At 48.7% G+C, this 20695-nt stretch overlaps 1 protein-coding gene across 2 annotated transcripts in view; it reads right to left on the reverse strand.

The window, feature by feature from the left end:
• Positions 1 to 20695, reverse strand: part of MORN5 (MORN repeat containing 5) — a 36814-nt gene extending 16119 nt beyond the window's left edge. Inside the window, exons 1-4 of one of the 2 annotated variants that reach the window (XM_086325415.1) lie at positions 18592 to 20695; positions 15184 to 15331; positions 13408 to 13519; positions 9670 to 9801 (exon numbers count right to left, since the gene is read on the reverse strand). In XM_086325415.1, the coding sequence (XP_086181541.1) occupies positions 9670 to 9801; positions 13408 to 13519; positions 15184 to 15331; positions 18592 to 19271 (1072 nt within the window). In that variant the 5' untranslated portion in view covers positions 19272 to 20695. Of the gene's footprint in view, positions 1 to 9669; positions 9802 to 13407; positions 13520 to 15183; positions 15332 to 18591 lie in introns of those variants that run through there. The other variant, XM_086325416.1, reaches the window with a different exon arrangement.

Genomic DNA, 20695 nt, shown 5'->3' on the forward strand with positions numbered 1-20695 from the left:
GAGAGGAATGCCTGGGTTGGGTGAGCAGTCGGGGGGGCTGCCCACAGTCTGCAAAGGATCCTTTATAAAAAAAGGTAGCATCTCCTTTGGCGACTGTGGTGGTTTTGTCTCAAGATTATCAAATGGACCTTTTCATTCATTTAGAGCATCGCTGAGATCCCCCTGGTGCCAGGAACACCTGTGAATGAGACACAGACGGTCTGAGAGCAGAGGTGTTGAGTAAAGAATAAGCTAGGATGGGGACTTCCCTGGTGGTCCAGTGGTTAAGACTTCACGCTCCCAGTGCAAGGGGCCCGGGTTCAATCCCTGATCAGCAAAGTAGGTACCACACGCCACAGCTAAAGATACCGCATGCCGCAATGAGGATCGAAGATCCCGAGTGCCGCAGCCAAACAAATTAATATTAAAGAAAAGAATGAGCTAGGACACAAAGCTGGCAAGCAGAGGAAAAGGACAGGGTTGGGGTAGAGTCGGGTTTGACTCTTGACTCTGTCACCAGCTATGTCACTGGGAGCAAGTTATTAACCTATTTGACACCAGATCGTTTCATTGCAAACTGTGGCTCTGGAAAAATTTCTCCCTTGGGATGGTGTGAAAAGCAGAGAAGATAAACAGGAAAGGTGCCGAGTGAGGGCCTGGTGAGGCACCTTCTTGTCCCGAGTTCCTGCCCAGCTTCGTGGCCCTGAGCTGTGGGTGCTCAGCTGAACCTGCGTGCCATTCTTGCAGGGCCGCAGGCAAAGACTTCATGGCCTTCTGCTGTGTGCTGAGCATGGAGAGATAAGGAAAGCGGGAAGGGCATTTTCGGCTGGGGGAACAGATGAAGTGAGAATAGAGCCATGTTGATCAATGGAGGGCAGCTAGTCTGCTTGGCTGGAACACGGGGAGGGGAAAGACAGGAGGGCATAAGGTAGACTGGGGCACTGAACAACATAGCTAAGAGTCTGCAGACCCCAGAGTTTCAGCAGGATTTCATTTCCCGAGCAAAACCCCCCGAGGAGGCAGAAAGACCTAGAGTATCCAATCGCATGTCTCCCCAGTGCCTTCTCTACTCTCAAACACCTAGAGGAATCTTAGCAACCCCCTGGGCACACTCTCTTCTCTCTCCCGCAGCCTGGGCCAGTAATCAGCAGAATGATATCAGTCACAACTACCGATTGCTGAACATGCGTCTTGAGCTGGGTGCTAAGTACTTTTCATACTTAACCCCATCTTTTCTAACCCTAATTCCAGATTAAGTACTACTATAATGCCCATTTTACAGATGAGGAAGCTGAAGCTCCAAGAGGAGACAAGAAGTAAGCTACGCATGGTCACCCAGTTGGCCAGTGGTGGATCTGGGACCAGAGGACAACCAGAGACGTGGATCCAGGTCCTGGGCGTTTCTCTACCATCTCTCTGAGCTCTTCCGGCTCTCAAGCCTCCTGCAGTAGGGAGCTCCTATCTCAGTCTCTGTTTTATGTCTGCTGTGTTGGTTGGAATATTGCCTACACTGAGTTGCTGTCTTTTATGCTTTAGGGTCCCAACAGAAGCTGCATCAGGGTGGAGTGAGAAGACTACAGCACTTGTAGGAAGAGAGGAGTGGGTTAGAGTCTCAGCTTCACCATCACTGGTCTATCATTGATCACTCCCTGACCTTGATTCCTAATCTCAGGACACGCCCATTCCCGGCACACTAGATGCATGGGAAGTTTCCATGAGACACAGGGCTCAAAAGCTCGTGGGCTTTACGGCAGGTACCTTAAACGACAGATGCTGGGAATTCCCTGGCAGTCTTGCAGTTAGGACTTGGCACTTTCGCTGCTGTGATCTTGGGTTCAATCCCTGGTGCTGCTAAGTCGCTTCAGTCGTGTCTGAGTCTGTGTGACCCCACAGATGGCAGCCCACCAGGCTCCCCTGTCCCTGGGATTCTGCAGGCAAGAACACTGGAGTGGGTTGCCATTTCCTTCTCCAGTGCATGAAAGGAAAAGTGAAAGTGAAGTCACTCAGTTGTGTCCGACTCCTAGTGACCCCGTGGACTTCAGCCTACTAGGCTCCTCTGTCCATGGGATTTTCCAGGCGAGAGTACTGGAGTGGGGTGCCATTGCCTTCTCCTTCAATCCCTGGTGAGGGAACTAATATTCCTGCAGTTGTGCTCAAACCCGTGCAATTTCAAGCATATGCTATGCTATGCTAAGTCACTTCAGTCGTGTCCAACTCTGCATGACCCCATAGACGGCAGCCCACCAGGCTCCCCCGTCCCTGAGATTCTCCAGGCAAGAACACTGGAGTGGGTTGCCATTTCCTTCTCCAATGCATGAAAGTGAAAAGTGAAAGTGAAGTTGCTCAGTCGTGTCTGACTCTTAGCAACCCCATGGACTTCAGCCTACTAGGCTCCTCGGTCCATGGGATTTTCCAGGCAAGAGTACTGGAGTGGGCTGCCATTGCCATTTCAAGCATGGGGCCAGCCAAACAAAAACTCAGGCCTGAGAGCCACTGATTTGAGATCTCTAATGCTTAAGCTTTTAAGCTTTTCAAACTTGGCAGTGCATAAAAATATAATGGCCTGCTTTTTTAAATATTTGTGTATGTATTTGGCTACTCCAGATCTTAGTTGGGGCATGTGGGATCTAGTTCCCTGACCAGGGATCGTACCTGGGCCCCCTGCATTGGGAGCGAGAAGCCTTAGCCACTAGACCACCAGGGAAAACCCTGTAATGACTTGTTTTTATTATTCAAAATAATGTTGTCTATACGTGCCAGGGATTGAATTTGCGAATAATCTTTTGAAGAATCTAAGCGGCTTGTAGGCAGGTCCTCTGCCCGCTGTCTGCTTTTCTTTCACAAACACTGAATCACCTCCAACTGGCAACCCACTCCAGTGTTCTTGCCGGGAGAATCCCAGGGAAGGGGGAGCCTGGTGGGCTGCTGTCTATGGGGTTCCACAGAGTCGGACACGACTGAAGCAACTTAGCAGCAGCAGCAGCAGAAGTGGGATCTGTGTGAGACACAGGGGACATGGTGCTGAATCAGACACGACACATGGTCCTCACCCTCAAGAAGCTCCCTGTCTAGTGGGGGAGCTGGGCAAACAGAGATACTTCTGCTGTTGTGGGCTGAGTGCTGTGAGGCTTGTAGGGGACCGAGGAGGGACATCTTACCCAGACAGGGTGGAGGGAGGGGTTGGTCAGGGAAGGCTGCCTGGAACAATGGTCCTGACCCTTAAGGAGGTTGTGAAATGAATTTAGTGCATAGCAACCAGCATTTTTTAAAAAACTGAACAGAAAATATCGCACATCTCACATACAAAGAATACATGTGAGTGTGAGTTTGTGTGTGTCTGGGTCATGATGCAAATCACTCTGGAAGCCAGCCAGGGTCCAAAGGTTTGAGAGCCACAATTGGAGAGAATTCTTGCCTGCTGTGCTCCCCAAAGCCTGGTGCGCTGCAATGCTCAAAGACTTTTGGATGAGTGGGAGGTGGGATTTAAACTCTAACCTCAATCCAGCAGTTGGGACTGTCCTTTCCAGTTAAGGAAGACACACTCATGGGACTTCCCTGGTAGTCCAGTGCTTAAAGATTCCACTTTCCAATGCAGGGGGTGTAGGTTCAATCCCTGGTCAGGGAACTAGGGTCCCACATGCCATGGGGCATGGTCAAAAATTAAAAAAAAAAAAAAGAAGAAGGCACACTGAGAAACCCAAGGCTAGCAAACCTGGATCTGTCAAGGGTGCTCACAGCCTAGCAGTTGGCAGCTTAGCCATCCAGGGTTTCCTCTCTGCCTGCGTGGTAGTGGTGGGGAAGTCAGCCCAAGATGGGGGAGGAGTAAGGCAGTTCAGAACTGCCTGAAGGAGGGCGGAAGACGACCCTTCTGCTGGTCCCCCAGCCTGTGACCGCCTGGGAAACAGTGTCCGTGGGTTCTGACTCACCCAGGTGGCATGTGCCTCAGAATAGCAGTGGCTCAGGCCGCTGTGTTTACTCTGGGATGGCCTCAGTCATCCATCACAGGCCCACGTGGCCAGCAGTCCCGTGCCTCCAGGATGCCAACAGGAAGCACCGTTTAAGGGGCAGATTGGACTCAAGGGAGGAAGGGCCCGGGGCGGAAGCAGAAGATGGGCAGAAGGTCACCACAGTCCCCAGCAGGGTGAGGTGAGTTCAGGGTAATGACCAGTTCGCCACCAACAGAGACTCCCTCTTAGTGGTTTCCAGGATACTCCAAACTTGATCCATCCTATAATATCAGGACCAAAATACCCCTTGGCTACCTTTCTCCTCCATCATAGACTATTAAGGTTGGAAGGACCCTAGAAATTATCCAGCCCAACCATCTCATTTTACAGATAAAGAGAAAGGGGCTCAGAGAGGGAAGGTACTGGCCCAGAGTCAGCCAGCAGGTGACCCAAGGAGCTGGGGCCAGAACCCAGAAGCCAAATCTCCACCCCACCACCCTGGAGACATGGCCCTGGAGATGCCCCTCTCTACCATCTTGCTGGAAGGATCTCCCATCTCCTCTCCTTTGGCCCCTTTTCTGTATGTAACCAGAAAACTCTTTCTAATGGATACATCAGTGACTGCTTCGCTTGACCCTAAACTTCCCTGCTCCCCAAAAGCCCCCCGTGATCTTTCCTCCTGCCCTCTTGGGTCTCCTCTACTGCTCGTCTTTGCCTGATGCACTGGTGTCTCATGCTCCTGAAGGACCTGCAGCCTCCTCGATGTGCATCGGTCTCCCCATCTCTAACCCTTCCAACATGCTCTTCTCTCTGTCTTTAACACTCTTCCCAACCCTGCTGCACCTGTCTGCTCTTCTTTAGGTTTCCCATGGGTGGTGGTGATTTAGTCTCTAAGTCATGCCTGACTCTTGTGACCCCATAGGCTGTAGCCTACCAGGCTCCTCTGTCCATGGGATTTTTCCAGGCAAGAATAGTGGAGTGCATTGCCATTTCCTTCTGCAGGGGAATCTTCCCAACCCAGGGATCGAACCCGAGCCTCCTACATTGGCAGGCGGACTGTACACCAGGATAAAGGACTCCGGGAACCACAATTTCTGTTTCCCAGTCACATCACACATTTTCATGCCTCTGCGTCTTTGCCCATGCTGTTCCCTCTGCCTGGAATGCCCTTCCCCAACAGTCCTATTTATGACACCCCCACTCATTCTTTAGGAGCCCTCACTTCTGGGACCCTTTTCCCTGACTGACACCCTCCATCCGGGCCAGGTGATCAACTCCTCCCTCCCACCCCCAGCCATCATCCCCTCCTGCAGGGCACACATCACATTCTACTGTGATTAGATGTTTCTGGGTCTGTCTCCTCCACTAGTCTGTGTACCGGTTGTATTGTACCACAACCGAAGAAAGATTATGCTAACACACAATGCCCCAGAGCTCTGGTTCTAGAGAATTTCTAGAGAATTTCTGCTGCCCCATCTCCCAGCTAATTTTACAATTAGTCGAACAATTTTGGGAAATGGTATACATATATCTCCCTGGTAGAGGTTGACAGTACACATTCATTCCTTGATTTACCTGTTTCACACACAGTTAAAGAACACCTACTATGTGCCTGGGTCTGTGCATGGTGCTGGGGCTGTAGCAGTATGCCAGGTTTTAAGCAGATTTTTTTGCTTCCTTTTTCCTGTAACTTTCAATTTTATTGATCCCAAAGTTTCCGTTCTCAAGAAGAAGTGGCCTCACCAAGTGATACAACGATGATTCAACTGAATTGGAAGTGGGAACAGTCACCTGGCCGCTTTGCTCCTTATGCCACGGAAACAACAGGCAAAGAAGGGGAATACATTTCTGGCTGGAGTGATAGGTCTCAATTGCTGGAGCGGGGGGAGCTGGGTGCTGCTACACAGCTGGGGAAAGGGGATGCTGTATGGAACCCAAGGGGGCTCTCTAGGGCAATTCTTAGTTCTTCCACTGCCAATAGTAAAAATGAATGAAAACTAAACCAACCAATTAAACAAGCAAAAAAGGCAGGACCAGTAGGGATTCAGAACCCTCAAGAATGAAGATTTGGGTTGCCCTACGGGCTCAGGGAGAGTGCAACGGCACCCCACTCCAGTACTCTTGCCTGGAAAATCCCATGGATGGAGGAGCCTGGTAGGCTGCAGTCCATGGGGTCATGAAGAGTCGGACACGACTGAGCGACTTCACTTTCACTTTTCACTCTCATGCATTGGAGAAGGAAATGGCAACCCACTCCAGTGTTCTTGCCTGGAGAATCCCAGGGACGGGGGAGCCTGGTGGGCTGCCTTCTCTGGGGTCACACAGACTCAGACACGACTGAAACGACTTAGCAGCAGCAGCAGCAGCAACGGGCTCAGAGGTTAAAGTGTCTGCCTGGAATGCTGGAGACCCGGGTTTGATCCCTGGGTCGGGAAGATCCCCTGGAGAAGGAAATGGCACCCCACTCCAGTACTCTTGCCTGGAGAATCCCATGGACGGAGGAGCCTGGTAGGCTACAGTCCATGGGGTCGCAAAGAGTCAGACACGACTGAGCGACTTCACTTTCACTTTCACCAGTTAGAACACTAGACTGACTGAAATGCCGGCGGAAAGCAAATGGAATGTGGAATTTATAATGGCAGAAGGAATTTGTAAATATTAACTGCAGCCTCATGACCAGTTGAGCTTCCCAGGTGACACTAGTAGTAAAGAACCCAGCCACCTGCCAAAGCCTGAGACATATGAGATGCGGGTTTGGTACCTGGGTTGGGAAGATCCCCTGAAGGCGGGCATGGCAACCTACTCCAGTATTCTTGCCTGGAGAATGTTATGGACAGAGGAGCCTGACAGGCTACAGGCCATAGGGTCACAAAGAATCTGACACGACTGAATCGAACTTACTATGCATGCATGACCAGTTATGGAAAGAGGACTGTATCAACGGTACAGCTTTTTTTCCTTGCTTATGTGTTTATGTCTATCTATATCACTTATTCATCTATGTATGTGCTTTTATTAACTAATTTCTTTCTTTCCTCCTTTTTCCTTAATATTTTATAGAAAGAGTCTTGGCAGTGATGTGTACGCTGTAGATTAGGCAGGACTGTCAAAGGATAATATCAATCAAAGACAGACACAATGTCCACTGGGTTCCAGGTTTCCTCTTTTGGAGGAGAAGGTGGGAGTCTCTTTGTATGAATAGGAAGGGTGGTTGGAACTTCTCACACAAAAAACCACAAATGTGTTATCTTTGCAGCAGAGTACAATGTGTCGGGATGCTGAGCAACAAAAAGCAGTGGATGGTGCCAGTTATGAAGCTACTGGCTCTCAGCTCCAAACCTACCTTTCCACACCCTGCTTGGCGATGCCGGGACTGGGACCACATGGAGGTCATTTCTCCTTTGCCAGCTGGTCCCCAGTCAGATGCGGTGAGGCAGCCAGAGGGGGAGGGAACATGCTCTTTCCTGTTTTGCTTGCCCGTTCCGGTCAGTGTCTCAGCAATGGCCTTTCATGTCAGATTTCCAGCTCTCCCCACACTTCTAGAATCGGCATCATCACTTTCTTTCCAGAGACCCCGCTGGGCAGTGCCCGCTCCTCAGAGGTCTGAATTATAGCGTCCAGCAACCTATTCTAATAACCCAATCTCTTCCCCTGCCCCCCACTGTTGAGGTGGTAACTGCTTGCAACTACTTTCTCATACCCCAATGTCTTCCTTTTGCTTTTTTAGTTCTCCAGTACTTATTTAATCAATTTTTTGATGTTAAATTCTTTGTTTTCTGACTGGACTCTGACTCGTACAAGTGGAGACAAGAAGACAGAGTTCCTGCTCTCAGGGATCTTAGCCTCTAGCTGGAGAGACATACGGTAAGCAATTCATTACATAAGTGAGAGTATTTCATTACAATTGAAATAAGGGTCTGGAAGGACAACTACAAAGTGTACCAGCATATTACAGGCCCCGAGAAGCCCTTCAGTAAGTACAATTGTTGAGTTCTACTTAACTCAGTATCTCCTTATTTTATTTGATCAAGAAACTTCAGGGGAGCCTAGTAACATCCAGAAGAATTAGCATTCTACACAGTACACTCATCCCCTGGAGGAGGAAAAGGCAACCCACTCTGGTATTCTTGCTAGAAAATCCCATGAACAGAGGAGACTGGTGAGCCACAGTCCATGGGGTCGCAAAGAGTTGGACAAGACTGAGCATGCGTGCATGCATGCACATAATGCACTCTGTTCGTGGAAGATGGAAGTCAATAGAGAAAAGTCCCAGGGACTTGTAGTGCAGGCATTTGCCATGTTCCCCAAGGGCACCCAGTGGGTGAGGGTATCTCAGCTCCAGGATTCAGCTACAACATCAGCTGACAATTCCCTTTGTACTTATTTCAGCGCTGCAAAGCAAATTTCCGATCATCATTGAATTGTTGTTGTTCAGTTGCTAAGCCATGTCTGATTCTTTGCGACTCCGTGGACTGCAGCACTCCAGGCTTCCCTATCCTTCACTATCTCCCAGAGTTTTCTTAAACTCATGTCCATTGAGTTGGTGATGCCATCCAACCATTTCATTGAATTACTGAATAAATTTCCCTGCAAGAAGTAGAGACCCTCATCAGCCAACCCAGGCCTTCTGGTCTACCTGGCAGTTTCTTTCACAGTACACAGTAGAGTTTCTTGACCAGGGTATTTAGAGGAACCATCAACCCCTAAAACCATGTGCAAAATGGTGTGTGTGTACACATGAATATTTGTGTGTGTGCATATGTGGGCATTTTTTGAGGGGGAGGGTTCATAGATTTTGTTATTCCTAGTGGAACTGTGACTCTAGAAAAGAGAAAGGTTAGGAATCATGGTGTTAAAGGAAAATATTCTCATTCTTATTTGTACACTGCTCTCTTGCAAGTTTGGTCACTGTAAATCAGTCCTTCTCAGTTTGATCAGCTTGTGTTCACTCACCAAACTGAGGTTCTGGATCCTCCAAGGTACTCCCCTGCTTGAAGAGCAGGCTTCTTGGACCACATGGCATCACTCACTTTCCAGGCCTTTACCTGTGCTGTTCCTCTGGCTGGAAACCCTCTTCCCACACCTTGGGGTCAACTCCCCATCATTTTTTGGATCTCAAGTTGGCTGTTTCCTTCTTGAATCCTTCTCAGGATGTCTGGTTCTGGATTAGGTACCACTTCTTTGTGCTCCCACAGCATCACTTCCATCTCTCTGGCACCCCACCCCCTTCTCTTCTACCCTTACCTTCATCTAGGGCCACTTTTTCCCATTCATTGTGCTTATTCCATGATGCAATTAACTGTTTACAGTGCTTGTCTGCTATTTGCCAAAGAGTTGGACATGCCTGGGCAACTGAACAACATCAAGAAGCTCCATGAGGAAGGGGTTTGTGACTAGTTTTGCCCTGCTTTGGTGCCCAGACTAACAGAGTGTCTGGCATACAGCAGGCACTCATTAGCTGCAGGGAAACATGTAAAGATGGGTACTTGAATCCTTTCAGTGCTACACTTATGATCTGTCACAGTTAGACCTCTAACATCCTCTGCCCCACTCTATGACTAGGTATAGACTTGTCAGCCACGAGAATTCCAAAGAGTGAAACACTCACACGATCAAGTTTTGTCTTTCATCGGCAGAAGCTTCTTTCCCACTAAATGCATGAATGTGTGTGCACGCATGTGCACAAACCTATGTGTGATGAGAGAGGAGAAAACATATGCTGCAGGGTTTGGAATAAACATACCTGCATTTCTCAGAAAGCGATAATTATAGTCCTTGACTATCCTCGTGTTCGGGTTATAGAAGCCGTCTCCGCAGTCATAACAGCCTGGAGGGATCTTTCTAGGTGGGTCCATATTGGTGAGTTGAGAGATACCTTGAAAGGATATCAGGGAGTGGGATGAATTAGGAGACTGTGATTGATATATACGTGTGTGTGTGTGTGTGTGTATATATTACTATATATACACACTACTATATATAAAACTCTAGCCCTATAAATTAAGCTGCTAACATCAGGGGATGAGAGGACCTGGGGCACTGTCTCCCAGGACTGGGGACACTGGAACTACCAGGAGGAAAAGAAGAGTCAGTGAACCTTTAAGGTCATGACTCCTGTGTGTCATCTCTCTTAGAAGCTGAAGCCTGAGAAAAGGGGATAAGGTTGGAAGAAGGAACTTCCTGGTTTCCTCTTATTTGTGGTCTCTGTAATTCCTTGTCCTCTGGACTGAGGGGGATGCTTTGAGCACAGCACCATGCTCACGGCTCAGGGTCCCGCCCAGAGCTGTGCTCTGAGGTTGGTTAACCATGATGAGCCGGGACACTATGGGTTGAGGGTTACATTCCACGCTGAGCACTTCACAGCCATTCTCTCCCTGAAGCCTCCTGCCAAAGGCCATCTCACAGATGCCCAGAGAAGGGAAGGGTAGCCTTAACCCTCCCCGCCTCCAACAAAGCCTGCCCCCGAGGCTTAGAAGGGGGGTCTTCAGAGGGGTGTGCAGAGTGACTTGGGAAGGGAGTGGGTACTTCAGTGGGTCCCTGAAGGAGAAGGTGAGGCTGCAGGAAATCTGTGCACCGCCTCGAGACAGAGGCCTGGTTTAGCAAAACCTGTGCTGTGTGAGTGCTGAGGGCCCAAGGCCAGGAGCTCTTGGCCTACAGGTTTCAGCTGGGGTGAAGAGCCTGTGACCAAGTCATCACTACCCCACGAGGAATCATTTCCAAGGTTCTTCAGTGGCATCAGACTGGCAGCTCTCTGAAAGCACAGACTGTGTCCTCATAGCTCTCGTTCCCCCAGGATCCAGCCGGTGGCTGCCACAGGGCGTGTGCTCAGGAAACGTCTGTGAAGGTCATTGCTGTACGTACCCGAAGTGCACCCCATCACCTCCCACTGCGATGTCAGTACTATTACTCCTGTCTGATAATAACTCTTCATTGAACACCTACTATGCGCCAGACAATGTGCTCGGACACTGGGGACACAGAACCTTTGCCCTCCAAGAGCTCACAGACAGCCCAGGAAGACAGACCCTTGTGACAGAGCTCGGGGAGGGGATCATGGCTGCTAAGTGATTTGTCATGGGGACACCTTACCTGGTCTGGGAATTCAAGGAAGAGCCCCAAGAAAGGGGCATTAAGCTCAGACCTGAAGGATGGGAAGGAATTATCCAGGTGAAGTGAGAGGGTTAGAGCATTCCAGGCAGGAGGGGGACTGGCAGGAAAGAGCATGGTCTCTTTGAGGAACAGAGAGCAAGCATGGTGAGGGAGCAGAGAGAACATCCGGGAAGGGCAGCGAGCAAGGGGTGAGGCTGGGGACCTCACGGGAGCTGGAGAACACTGGTCGTTTTACTAGCGTGGAGCCTCACCTTCACGGTAGTGAGGAGGCACTAGGGGCTGTGTGGGGGTGGGGGGCTGGTGGCAGTCAGATCCACAGTTTTCAGAGATGGAGGTGAGCACAGAGGGGAGAATGGCCCAGAGGGGGTCCAGTGTGGATCTCAAGAGTTCAGATAAAGAAGGGGAGAGGGTGAGGATCTGGAATAGTGCAGAAGGGATAGGATGACCACCTGATGTGAACAGCCGACTCACTGGAAAAGACCCTGATGCTGGGAAAGATTGAGGGCAGGAGAAGGGGGCGACAGAGGATGAGATGCTTGGGTGGCATCACCAGCTCAATGGACATGAGTTTGAGCAAACTCTGGGAGTTGGTGGTGGACAGGGAAGCCTGATGTAACTCTTTGCAGTCCATGGGGTTGCAAAGAGTCAGACACGACTTAGCAACTGAACAATAACAACAAAAGAGGCTGAAGAAGCTCAGCTTGGCCCATGGAGATGCTCAGTAAATATCTGTTTAATAAACAAATGAATGGATATATTTAGAGGCAGAATCCACAGGACCAGGTAATGGACTGCACACTTACGGAGGAAGGAGGAGTCAGGATGAGGCTTATGTGGGGGTTGGGGTAGGGTGGGAGTGATGGTCTCTAGGGCAGCAGCCCTGGGGGTCAGTGGGCTGGTGGGCAGGGTAATGAACTCAGTGCAGACAAGTTGAGAGATGACCCTGTGGAGGTGTTGGGGAAACGGGATGCAGGAATCTGAGGCTCATGGATTTTGATTTCAACTAAATGAAGGCAAAAGGAGAAGAGGACAACAGAGGATGGGATGGCTGGATGGCATCACCAACTCAGTGGACACGAGTCTGAGCAAACTCAGGGAGACAGTGAGGGACAGGGAGGCCTGGCGTGCTATGGTCCATGGGGTCACGAAGAGTCAGACACGACTGAGCGACTGAACAACAACAACAAATGAAGGCTTAGATGTGAATCAACTTGTAGAGAGAAGATACAGAATAAAAACAGAAGAGGGCCTAAGCCAGAGAGCCGTGGTAAACCCCAGAATTAATAATTGGGGTGGGGGGGGAGCTGGCAAGGAGATGGGATAGGAAGAAAGTGGGAGGGTGAGGTGTCAGGGAAGCCAAGCGAGAGGAGGCGGCTCACCTGGTCACAAAGCCAGGGTCTGCGCTCAGGGCATCTGGACCCCAACCCCAAGTGCTTTCTGTCCTTGGGGAGTTGAGCTCCCTAGGCTCATCCAGCTATTGAGGGGAATGCGGGGACTCCAACCCCGACCTTCCAGCTCTCTGCTCTGTCAATGCCACCATACTACCTCTAAGTCAGGATTTTTTTTTTTTTTTTTTTTTACAGTTTACAGGTCACTTCCCCATATTATTTGTCTGGGCTGTGCCTAAATCTTGCCTCTTGAGGTTCAGCTGACCTCACACGAGTCTCAGAAACACAGAGGAGCCCCTGAAGCTGCCACTCTCTGGATACAGACTCTAGGCCCCATTGTCCCCCTCTGTGATGGAACTTGATTTTTCCAGGGAGGCAATGTGATGTAGGGACCTCAGAGAGGAAGACATGGGCTCCCATGAGAGCTCTGCCACTCGAAACATGCTTGAACTCCATGGCCTCAGCTTCTTCCTCTGTGACATGGGACTAGGAAGCTGACATGGCAGGGTCATCTGGAGATTCATTGTGACAGAGATGACAGAAAGCCTCACCCAGCCCTCGATACACAGAGCACACGGTCCATCAGGGATGCCCCATGTGTGTTGCAGCTGATCTGATGAATAACGGCAGCTGAGGTGTACCACGCGCCTACTGTGCATGCAAGACACTGCTGTAAACACTTTACACGTGTGATCTTATTTCTAAGACTTGTAAGGTAAATGAAGCTATTGTCCCATATTGCAGGGGGAGAAACTGAGGCTCAGAGAGGTGAGTGCCCTGCCCTTGGTCCCTGGCTGGTACAGGGGATCTGAGATTTGAGGACTGGTCTTTCTGGTTCTAGACCTTGGTCGAATCCTGCGGTCCTGCTCCTCTCTCCTCTCCTTTGGGTGGGTTACTTCAAAGGGACCCAACTCACTTCTTTAGATCCATCTTTCATCTCCCTTTCCATCTGAGTGTGAAGGGAAGTGAGGATGCTTGGGTACCTGCAGGCTTCAAGCCGTAGCAGATCTCGGTGTAAAACCTCCGATCGTAGCTGTCACAGTAATGCCAGTTCTCAGTGTCATACTGCAGGCCGTCTGAGAAGGTGTACGTGCCCTGGAAGATGAGGTGCACACACGTGGGTCTGAGGAAGCCACAGCCCACTTGCCAAGAAGGATGGAACTCAATGGAAGGGGTAGTGTTTTCATTGAAGTGATCACTATCACAGCTGCTACAGCTGTGGTGACTGGGAGGCATGATTGTAAGTCCTGAGTTGTGTGTCTGGCTCACTGTGTGACCTTGGGCAGATGACCTACCCTTGGTGGCCCTCGGTTTCCTCCCGCATTCAGTTGGAAAATCATGCTGTATGTTTAATAGAACTGATTCAGTGAGATTCAGTGAGACAGTTCATGAAGAGCATTTAGCCTCGGGATGGCATATGACAAACACTCAATACATGTTACTGTTATTCTTTTATTGTTATCATGGCTAGAAAGGTCAGGGCCCTCAGTCACAGCTCTTTGTCCAAACATGTACATTCGTCTTTTGCTGCCTTAGTGCTAAAGGAAGCCTCAGGATGTACACATTGCATTGGCCTGGGCATCAGGAAACATGGGTGGAAATTCCAATACTATTAATTCACAGGGTGACCTTGGGTAAGTCACATCCCTTTCCTGGGGCTTAGATTCTCCAAGCTGAAAAGCAAGGAGTGTTTCTTAACCTTTTTTTAGGTTATGAGCCAGCCCCTGTACCTACCCATAATGAAACCCATGAAAGTTATAGATTCTTTCTCTCGGGAAATTTGAGTTCCATATGCACAGAAGCTTTTGTATATAAATCAGGAGATTTCACTGACATCCTGAATTCTATCTCTGGCCCACAAATCCCAGGCTAAGAACTCTTGACTTAGATGACTGATAAGTCATCTGATTGTAATGGTGGAGTTAGGACTTACTGAGTGCCTACTGTGTGCCAGGTACTGAGTAGAGTACTCACACACACTGCCTCATTTATTCTCATAACCATCCTAAGGAGACGCCTCGTACTCTTGTGGCCGGCAGACTTGCAATCCCCCGAAGATGTCCACATCTAATTGTTGAGCCTATGAATGTTAACCTTACATGGCAAAAGAGACTCTGCAGGTGGGATTAAGTTAAGGATCCTGGAGTGGGGAGATTATCCTGGATTATCTATACGGTCCAGTGTAATCATACGGGTTCTCTTAAGAGGGAAGCAAGAGGGCCAGAGGGAAAGAAGACGAGACGATGACAAAAGCAGAGGGAGAGGAGATGTGATGACGGAAGTGAAGATCAGAGGGATGCATGGCCATGAGCCAAGGAATGCATGCAGCTTCCATGAGCTGGAAAAGTCAAGGAAGTGGATCCTCCCACATAGCCTCCAGAAGGAATGCAGCACTGCTGACCTGTTTTAGACTTCTGATGTCCAGAACTAAAAGATAAGAAGTTTCTGTCGTTTGAAGGCACTGGGTTGACAGTAATTTGTTACAGCAGCAATATCATACTAATGCAACTACTGTACTCAGTGTACAGATAAGAAACAGGAGTCTCAGAAAGGGTAGGTCATGGGCCCAAGGTCACACAGTTGGTGGCATAAGAGGATTCAGACTCATTATGGCTTCTCCAGGGGCCTTCTGGATAGGTAGGGAGAAGGTTCCAGAGCCCTGGAGATCAAGAGGCAGGAGAGGAGGGCAGCAGAGGAGAGGGCAGGGTGCCTGTTGGGGGCTCTTCCCTTCTGAGGCTTTCCCCTCCCCACCTGATTACCTTTACAACCAACCCTTTCTCCCAAACCGCATCAAATCGGCTCCCATTGGGGAAGTACAAGGTTCCTTGGCCATGAAACATGCCGTCCTTCATTTCCCCAATGTATTTTGTTTCAGTTGGGAGGATGTATTCGGCGTCACCCTCCATCCTGTAAGGACAAAAAGAAGTCACTGAACCCTCATGGCAACTGGAGGGTCAGAGGTAGGGGTGCAGGAGAGCCAACACCTCAGGGTCCCCCGATGTAACTGTCCCTGCACTATTCTGTTCAGAAACAAAAAGGTTCCCCTTAGAACTCAGAAGTAAGAGGGGCTGTGTGTTGAAGGGAATGCAAAAGTTGGTCTATTTGTTCTCCCTCGCTCTCAAGTAGGGGCCGTCCCGGAGTTCATGCTGCCCATGGAAGTCCCCTTCTGGAGGCCCAGAGAGGGGAACAATGTGCTCAAAGCCACACAGCAAGCACTGTGAAGCAGAGACAGGGACCAGGCTTTCTGGGAGCTGATTCCGGGTCTTCTCCATTCCCCACAACCAGCCCACCCCTGCCCACTGCACCCCAAGTAGGAAACTGGGAAAACGTATGCACCTGAGGAAACAAGAATTTAGTCTCACTTCATCATATCCTAGATGTACCATCTTGGAGACTTTCCTAAGCCTCTGCTTTCCTTCCTTCCTTTATTCCAACAAATATTTATTGAACACCTGCTAAATGCCAGGCACCTTGCTGAGTCTACTCTATTGGATGCAATACTACAGACACAACAGTGATCAAGGTAGATGCAGTCCTTGTCCTTGACAAGGCTCACAGTCTAGTGACGGACTCAGCTAAACAACTGCACAATGCTTGATCAGTGCTCTGCAGGGGAAGAGAGGCCCCTATGGGACCAAGGGGCAGCCTACTGCCTGGACCAGATGATCACTTGCTTCACAGGGGAGATGGCTGAGATTAACGCCCAAGATGAACCCAGATACTAATAACAGTTTTCCTAGTAAAGGGCCTGATATACAGTGAGAGCTTAAGAAACATGCTTTCAGTCCTTCATTCATGCCTTCTCTGTTTTTCCCCACTGGCTGGAATTCATCTCTTCTAACTCTAAACTTATTTTTGGTTTTGTTTGTACTTCTGTTGGATGCCTAGCACTTTCTGCCTTGTATCATAATTGTACATTTCATCTCTCCTATGTAATCAAGCTACTTGAAAGGAAGACTTTGGTATTCTCAGCTCCTAGAAACATGTTCCTTCTTAAATAGGTGCTGGGGAACATCTACTAAGTAAAGAATGAAGGAAACAGAAGAACTAGTGAACTTACTGAGTGGGTAACAGAATTTGCCACCATACACAGGCCCCAAACAGGACAGCACTGTGGTTAAGCACAGCTTCTGAGCCAGGCAGGCCTGGAGTCCAGGCCTGGCCCCACCTCTCTATGTCTTGTATGACCTCTACCTCTCTAAGCCTGGGTTTCTCATCTGTAAAATAGGGATAAAGACACTTCTGCAAAATTACTGCATTAATGGCTATGAAACTATAGCAGAAGATCTTAAAAACTAATTTGCTTTTATTTTGCTGCAAGACATAGAAGGAGAGAGAACATCTTCATCCCTCTACCTCTTGGCTTGAGATTATATCTGTTATTTCTAAACACAGTCTCCATATAAACACATCTCTGAAATTTGACATCTCCCCTATTATTTTTTTTTAATGTAACTTAGATGTTATTGTTCAGACCACCTACAGACATCTCCAGCCCACCCCAAACAGAACTCATCCTCTCCTCTCCCAAAGCAGATCCTCCTCAGTGTTCTCAATCTCCAGGCTCAAAGCCTGGAGCTGGGCTCTGGGCTGGACTGAAAGCAGTCTCTAAGTGGGACCAGGAGCCAATCAGTTGCCAGGTCCTGGCAATGAAATCCCCAAACTTCTACATTTTTTCTCTCTCGCAGCCCTACTGCTTCTGCCTTGGCCCAGGGTCCTGCTGCCTTTTACTGGGACAACGGCAATGGGCTCTGATCTGCTCTCCCTACCTCCACTCTCCCTCACTCCCTCCCTCTTTCTATCCTTCCTTTACTCCTCCCCCTCCCTTCCCCCTCCCCTTTCATTTTTCTTTTTTCATTGAAGGCAAAAAGTCTTAGAATTTCCTAGCAGTCCAGTGGTTAGAACTCTGCGCTCTCACTGCTGAGGGCCAGGTTCAATCTCTGGTTGGGGAACTAAGATCCCACAAGCCATGCAGCATAGCCAAAAAAAAAAAAAAAGACACCAAAGGTAATAAGCCTTCATTTTAAACTCAAAGTAAATTTAAAAGAACAAAAAGAGCTCCTTTATAATAAAGATGTTAATCCTTAACAAGGGCATGATGACCATATCTCAAATATTATTCAGTCAATCATTCATTCTCTTATTCATTCATGTGGCTAACATTTACTGAGTGCCTACCAGACATGTGTACTAGGAGGAGGGATACAGAGATGAAATAAATTAGATTTCCTAATGTCCAGCACTACCAAGGGTCTATCCATGTCTCCTCCCACCCACAGAATTGTACAGAGTATTCAAATCTCTCTACACCAGAGCACAGACTCCACCCTGTCCAGCTTGGGTTCCCACTCTCCCCTAGGCACATCCTACACTCCAGTGAAACTGAACTGCTTGCTCTCTCCTTCATATATAAGCCCTCTGAGCTATTGCTCATGCTGTTCCCTCTGCCTGAAAATATTCTTCACCTTGCATCTCCAACCACCTAGATCCTACTCAACCTTCAGGGCCCATTTCAAATATTATCTCCTCCATGAAGCCTTCTAGGATTGTTCCAACTAGACACATCCTCTGCAGGGGCTCAGCATCAAGACTCTATAATAGAAAGATTGTGGGCTCTGGAGGCAGACCTAGTTTTCATCTCTGCTCTGTCAAGTGCCAACTAGGTGATTTTGGGCATGTTATGTAACTACTTTGTGCCTCACTTTTTCCGTCTGTATAGTGGGGGTATCTATCTCATAGGGTTGCTGTGAGGAGGGAAGATTCAAGCAAAGCCACCATCTGAAATTATCTTCTCTGTTTGTTGGCAATATGCTAACTAGACAATAAGCTGCATGAGAGCAAGGATCTTGACAGTTTTAATATTCTTATCCCTGTACCTAATACTGGCAGATAGCAGACACACATATATACATGGAATGGATGTATCTCAGCTCTGCTGTTAATTAGAATATACGTCCTTGAACAAGTTACTTCACTTCTCTGGATCTCATTTACCTTAACTGTAAAATGGGAATAAACATTCCGACCTAAAAGAGTTGTCCTGAAGTTTAAAAGGGAAAAAATTTGATAACGCATCTGATACAAAGTCCTTTGCAGGGACAAAAAGACCGTCGTCTTTTTCCAGTCACGGATGTTCAAGGACGTACTGAATCAAACGAAGCCCTTACCTGCCATCTACAAATTCCCCAATATATTGGCTCCCCGTGTACTCCATGGCGCCTGTCTCTAGCTTCCAGTCTTTGGGACACCTGAGACTCAGCGCATCCTGCCTCACCATGACAACCAGGAGCGATGGGCGTGGCCGAGAAGAAGCCCCGCCCCTAGGGACTGGGAACTTCCCGGCTTTGCGCAGGCTCAGTGGCTTGTGGTTGGGCAAAGCAGTGCGCCTGCGTGCCGCCGCCGCCGCGCCTGCGCAGACGCTAGGTGGCCTCCGAGTTCGGAAGGGGAGTTCAAGGAGACGGGGGAGACGCGGCAGCTGGCACCTCCTCGGGGTCGCGGCTACAGCCATCATGCCGGGGATAGTGGAGCTGCCCTCTCTGGAGGATCTGAAAGTGCAGGAGGTGAGACTCGTCCGGAGGAAGGCAAGCGGGGCACAGGGCTGCAGCTTCCCGGGCCTAGGCCCAGCCGGGCTTGCACTCAGCGGACCCTGGGCCCCGGACCTCCCATCCCAACCCAATGCCCTCAACATGTACACAGGTTGACCCTCGGACGTGCCCCCGTCAGCTCGGGGAGACCCATCTTTCAGTAGCTCGAGAACTCTCCGCTTCCCGGCAGCAACCTGCTTCTCCTTTACGTGAATAATAGTGGTATTTCTTATTAAGCACCAACCAGGGTCCTTTGACTTCATGTCACTTAGTACTCAAACGTCTCTGCAAAGTGAGTGTACAGCCCCGGGTGCTCACAGTCGAGGGAGAGAGACAGTCACCTTAAAGTAGCCTTGTCGCTGCAGAGTGCGTTGGAATGGAGCTCGAAAGCCGGAGAAAAAGGAGATAGTATTGGAGAGCGAATTAGCTAACAGCCTGGGAAAGTGTTTGGTAAAAGATCATTTAAAGCATTCATTTCCTCAAGAGCTGTCATTTGAATAATTACCATATGCACATACACTGGAAAATGAGATAGACCCTGACATCAGGGAGTTTATAATCTAATAGGGAAACAGTTCAGTTACAGTACAGTGTAGTTAGAGCTGTGAGAAGTGAAGACCGATAATACTAATTATAGCAAACACTAGACTCAGGCAGGATGCTAACAACAGACATTAATTCATAGACTCCTCCCAGCCAGGTGAGGATATAATTGATCTCTCCACGTTATAGATACAATCCTGAAGGAAGTGATTTGCCCATGGTCACACCTCACACTGTAGAGCTACAATATGAACCCAGTTGTGAATTTTAAAGCCATACTTTTAAATGACCGTATTAGAGGCAAAAGCTCAGAAGATCAAGAAGGCTTAGCAGAATTTTGTGTTTTGCTGTTTGATGTGACTCTTGGTGGAAAGCAACAGTGACTGAGCCTGGAGAGGTACCTGAGGCTGAGGTAGGGCTCGGTTGCGACTTTCACAGGGGCAGACTGAGCAATTTGGACTTTGAATCCCATAGGTGAGGTGATGGGGAACTGTGGAAGATTTTAAGGCAAGGAAGTGTTAGAGCAGGACTGGATAATCAGGCTACATTGGAGGAGAAAGAGGAAGATGTAAAATTGCATGCCAAAAATTATATCACAGGTCCAGTATTGAGTATTTTACCTAGGTACTTCATTTCATCCTATATGCCTGTGAGAATGGAAACTATTATTTTCCTTGAATGAAAAGAGTTTTAGCTGTGTTTGGGGACTTTTTAATAAAGTGACATTTACCAAAAGGTGGGGAGTAGGTTCTGCCAGCACTCCGTTTGTTTCTTACCCCTCTGTGAAGCTGGATTAAGACTTTGAGTTGCTGTTTTTTTCATTGGCACTCTAATTTGGTTCAACAGTCATCTGAGGTTCTGCTTCTTGGGTGTATTCTATTTCTGGAATAAATTTGCCATTAGAGTTCACACAGTTGAATTGAGAAGCAGATAATTGCATAAATAACTAAAATACAGGACAAAATATGATTAAATGCTATGGACGAGGGCAAATATGATTTAAGAAAAGAGAGTAGGGGACTTCCTGGGGTTCCAGTGGTTAGAACTCTGTACTTCAACTACAAGGGTCATGGGTTCCATCCTTGGATGAGGAACTGAGATTCCACCTGCTGGAAGGCAGGGCCAAAAATAAAAATAAAGAAGA

The sequence above is a fragment of the Bos grunniens genome, chromosome 11, assembly GCF_055505025.1.
Source record: "Bos grunniens cultivar Pamir isolate PY7600 chromosome 11, Bosgru_T2T1.0, whole genome shotgun sequence".
NCBI lineage: Eukaryota > Metazoa > Chordata > Mammalia > Artiodactyla > Bovidae > Bos > Bos grunniens.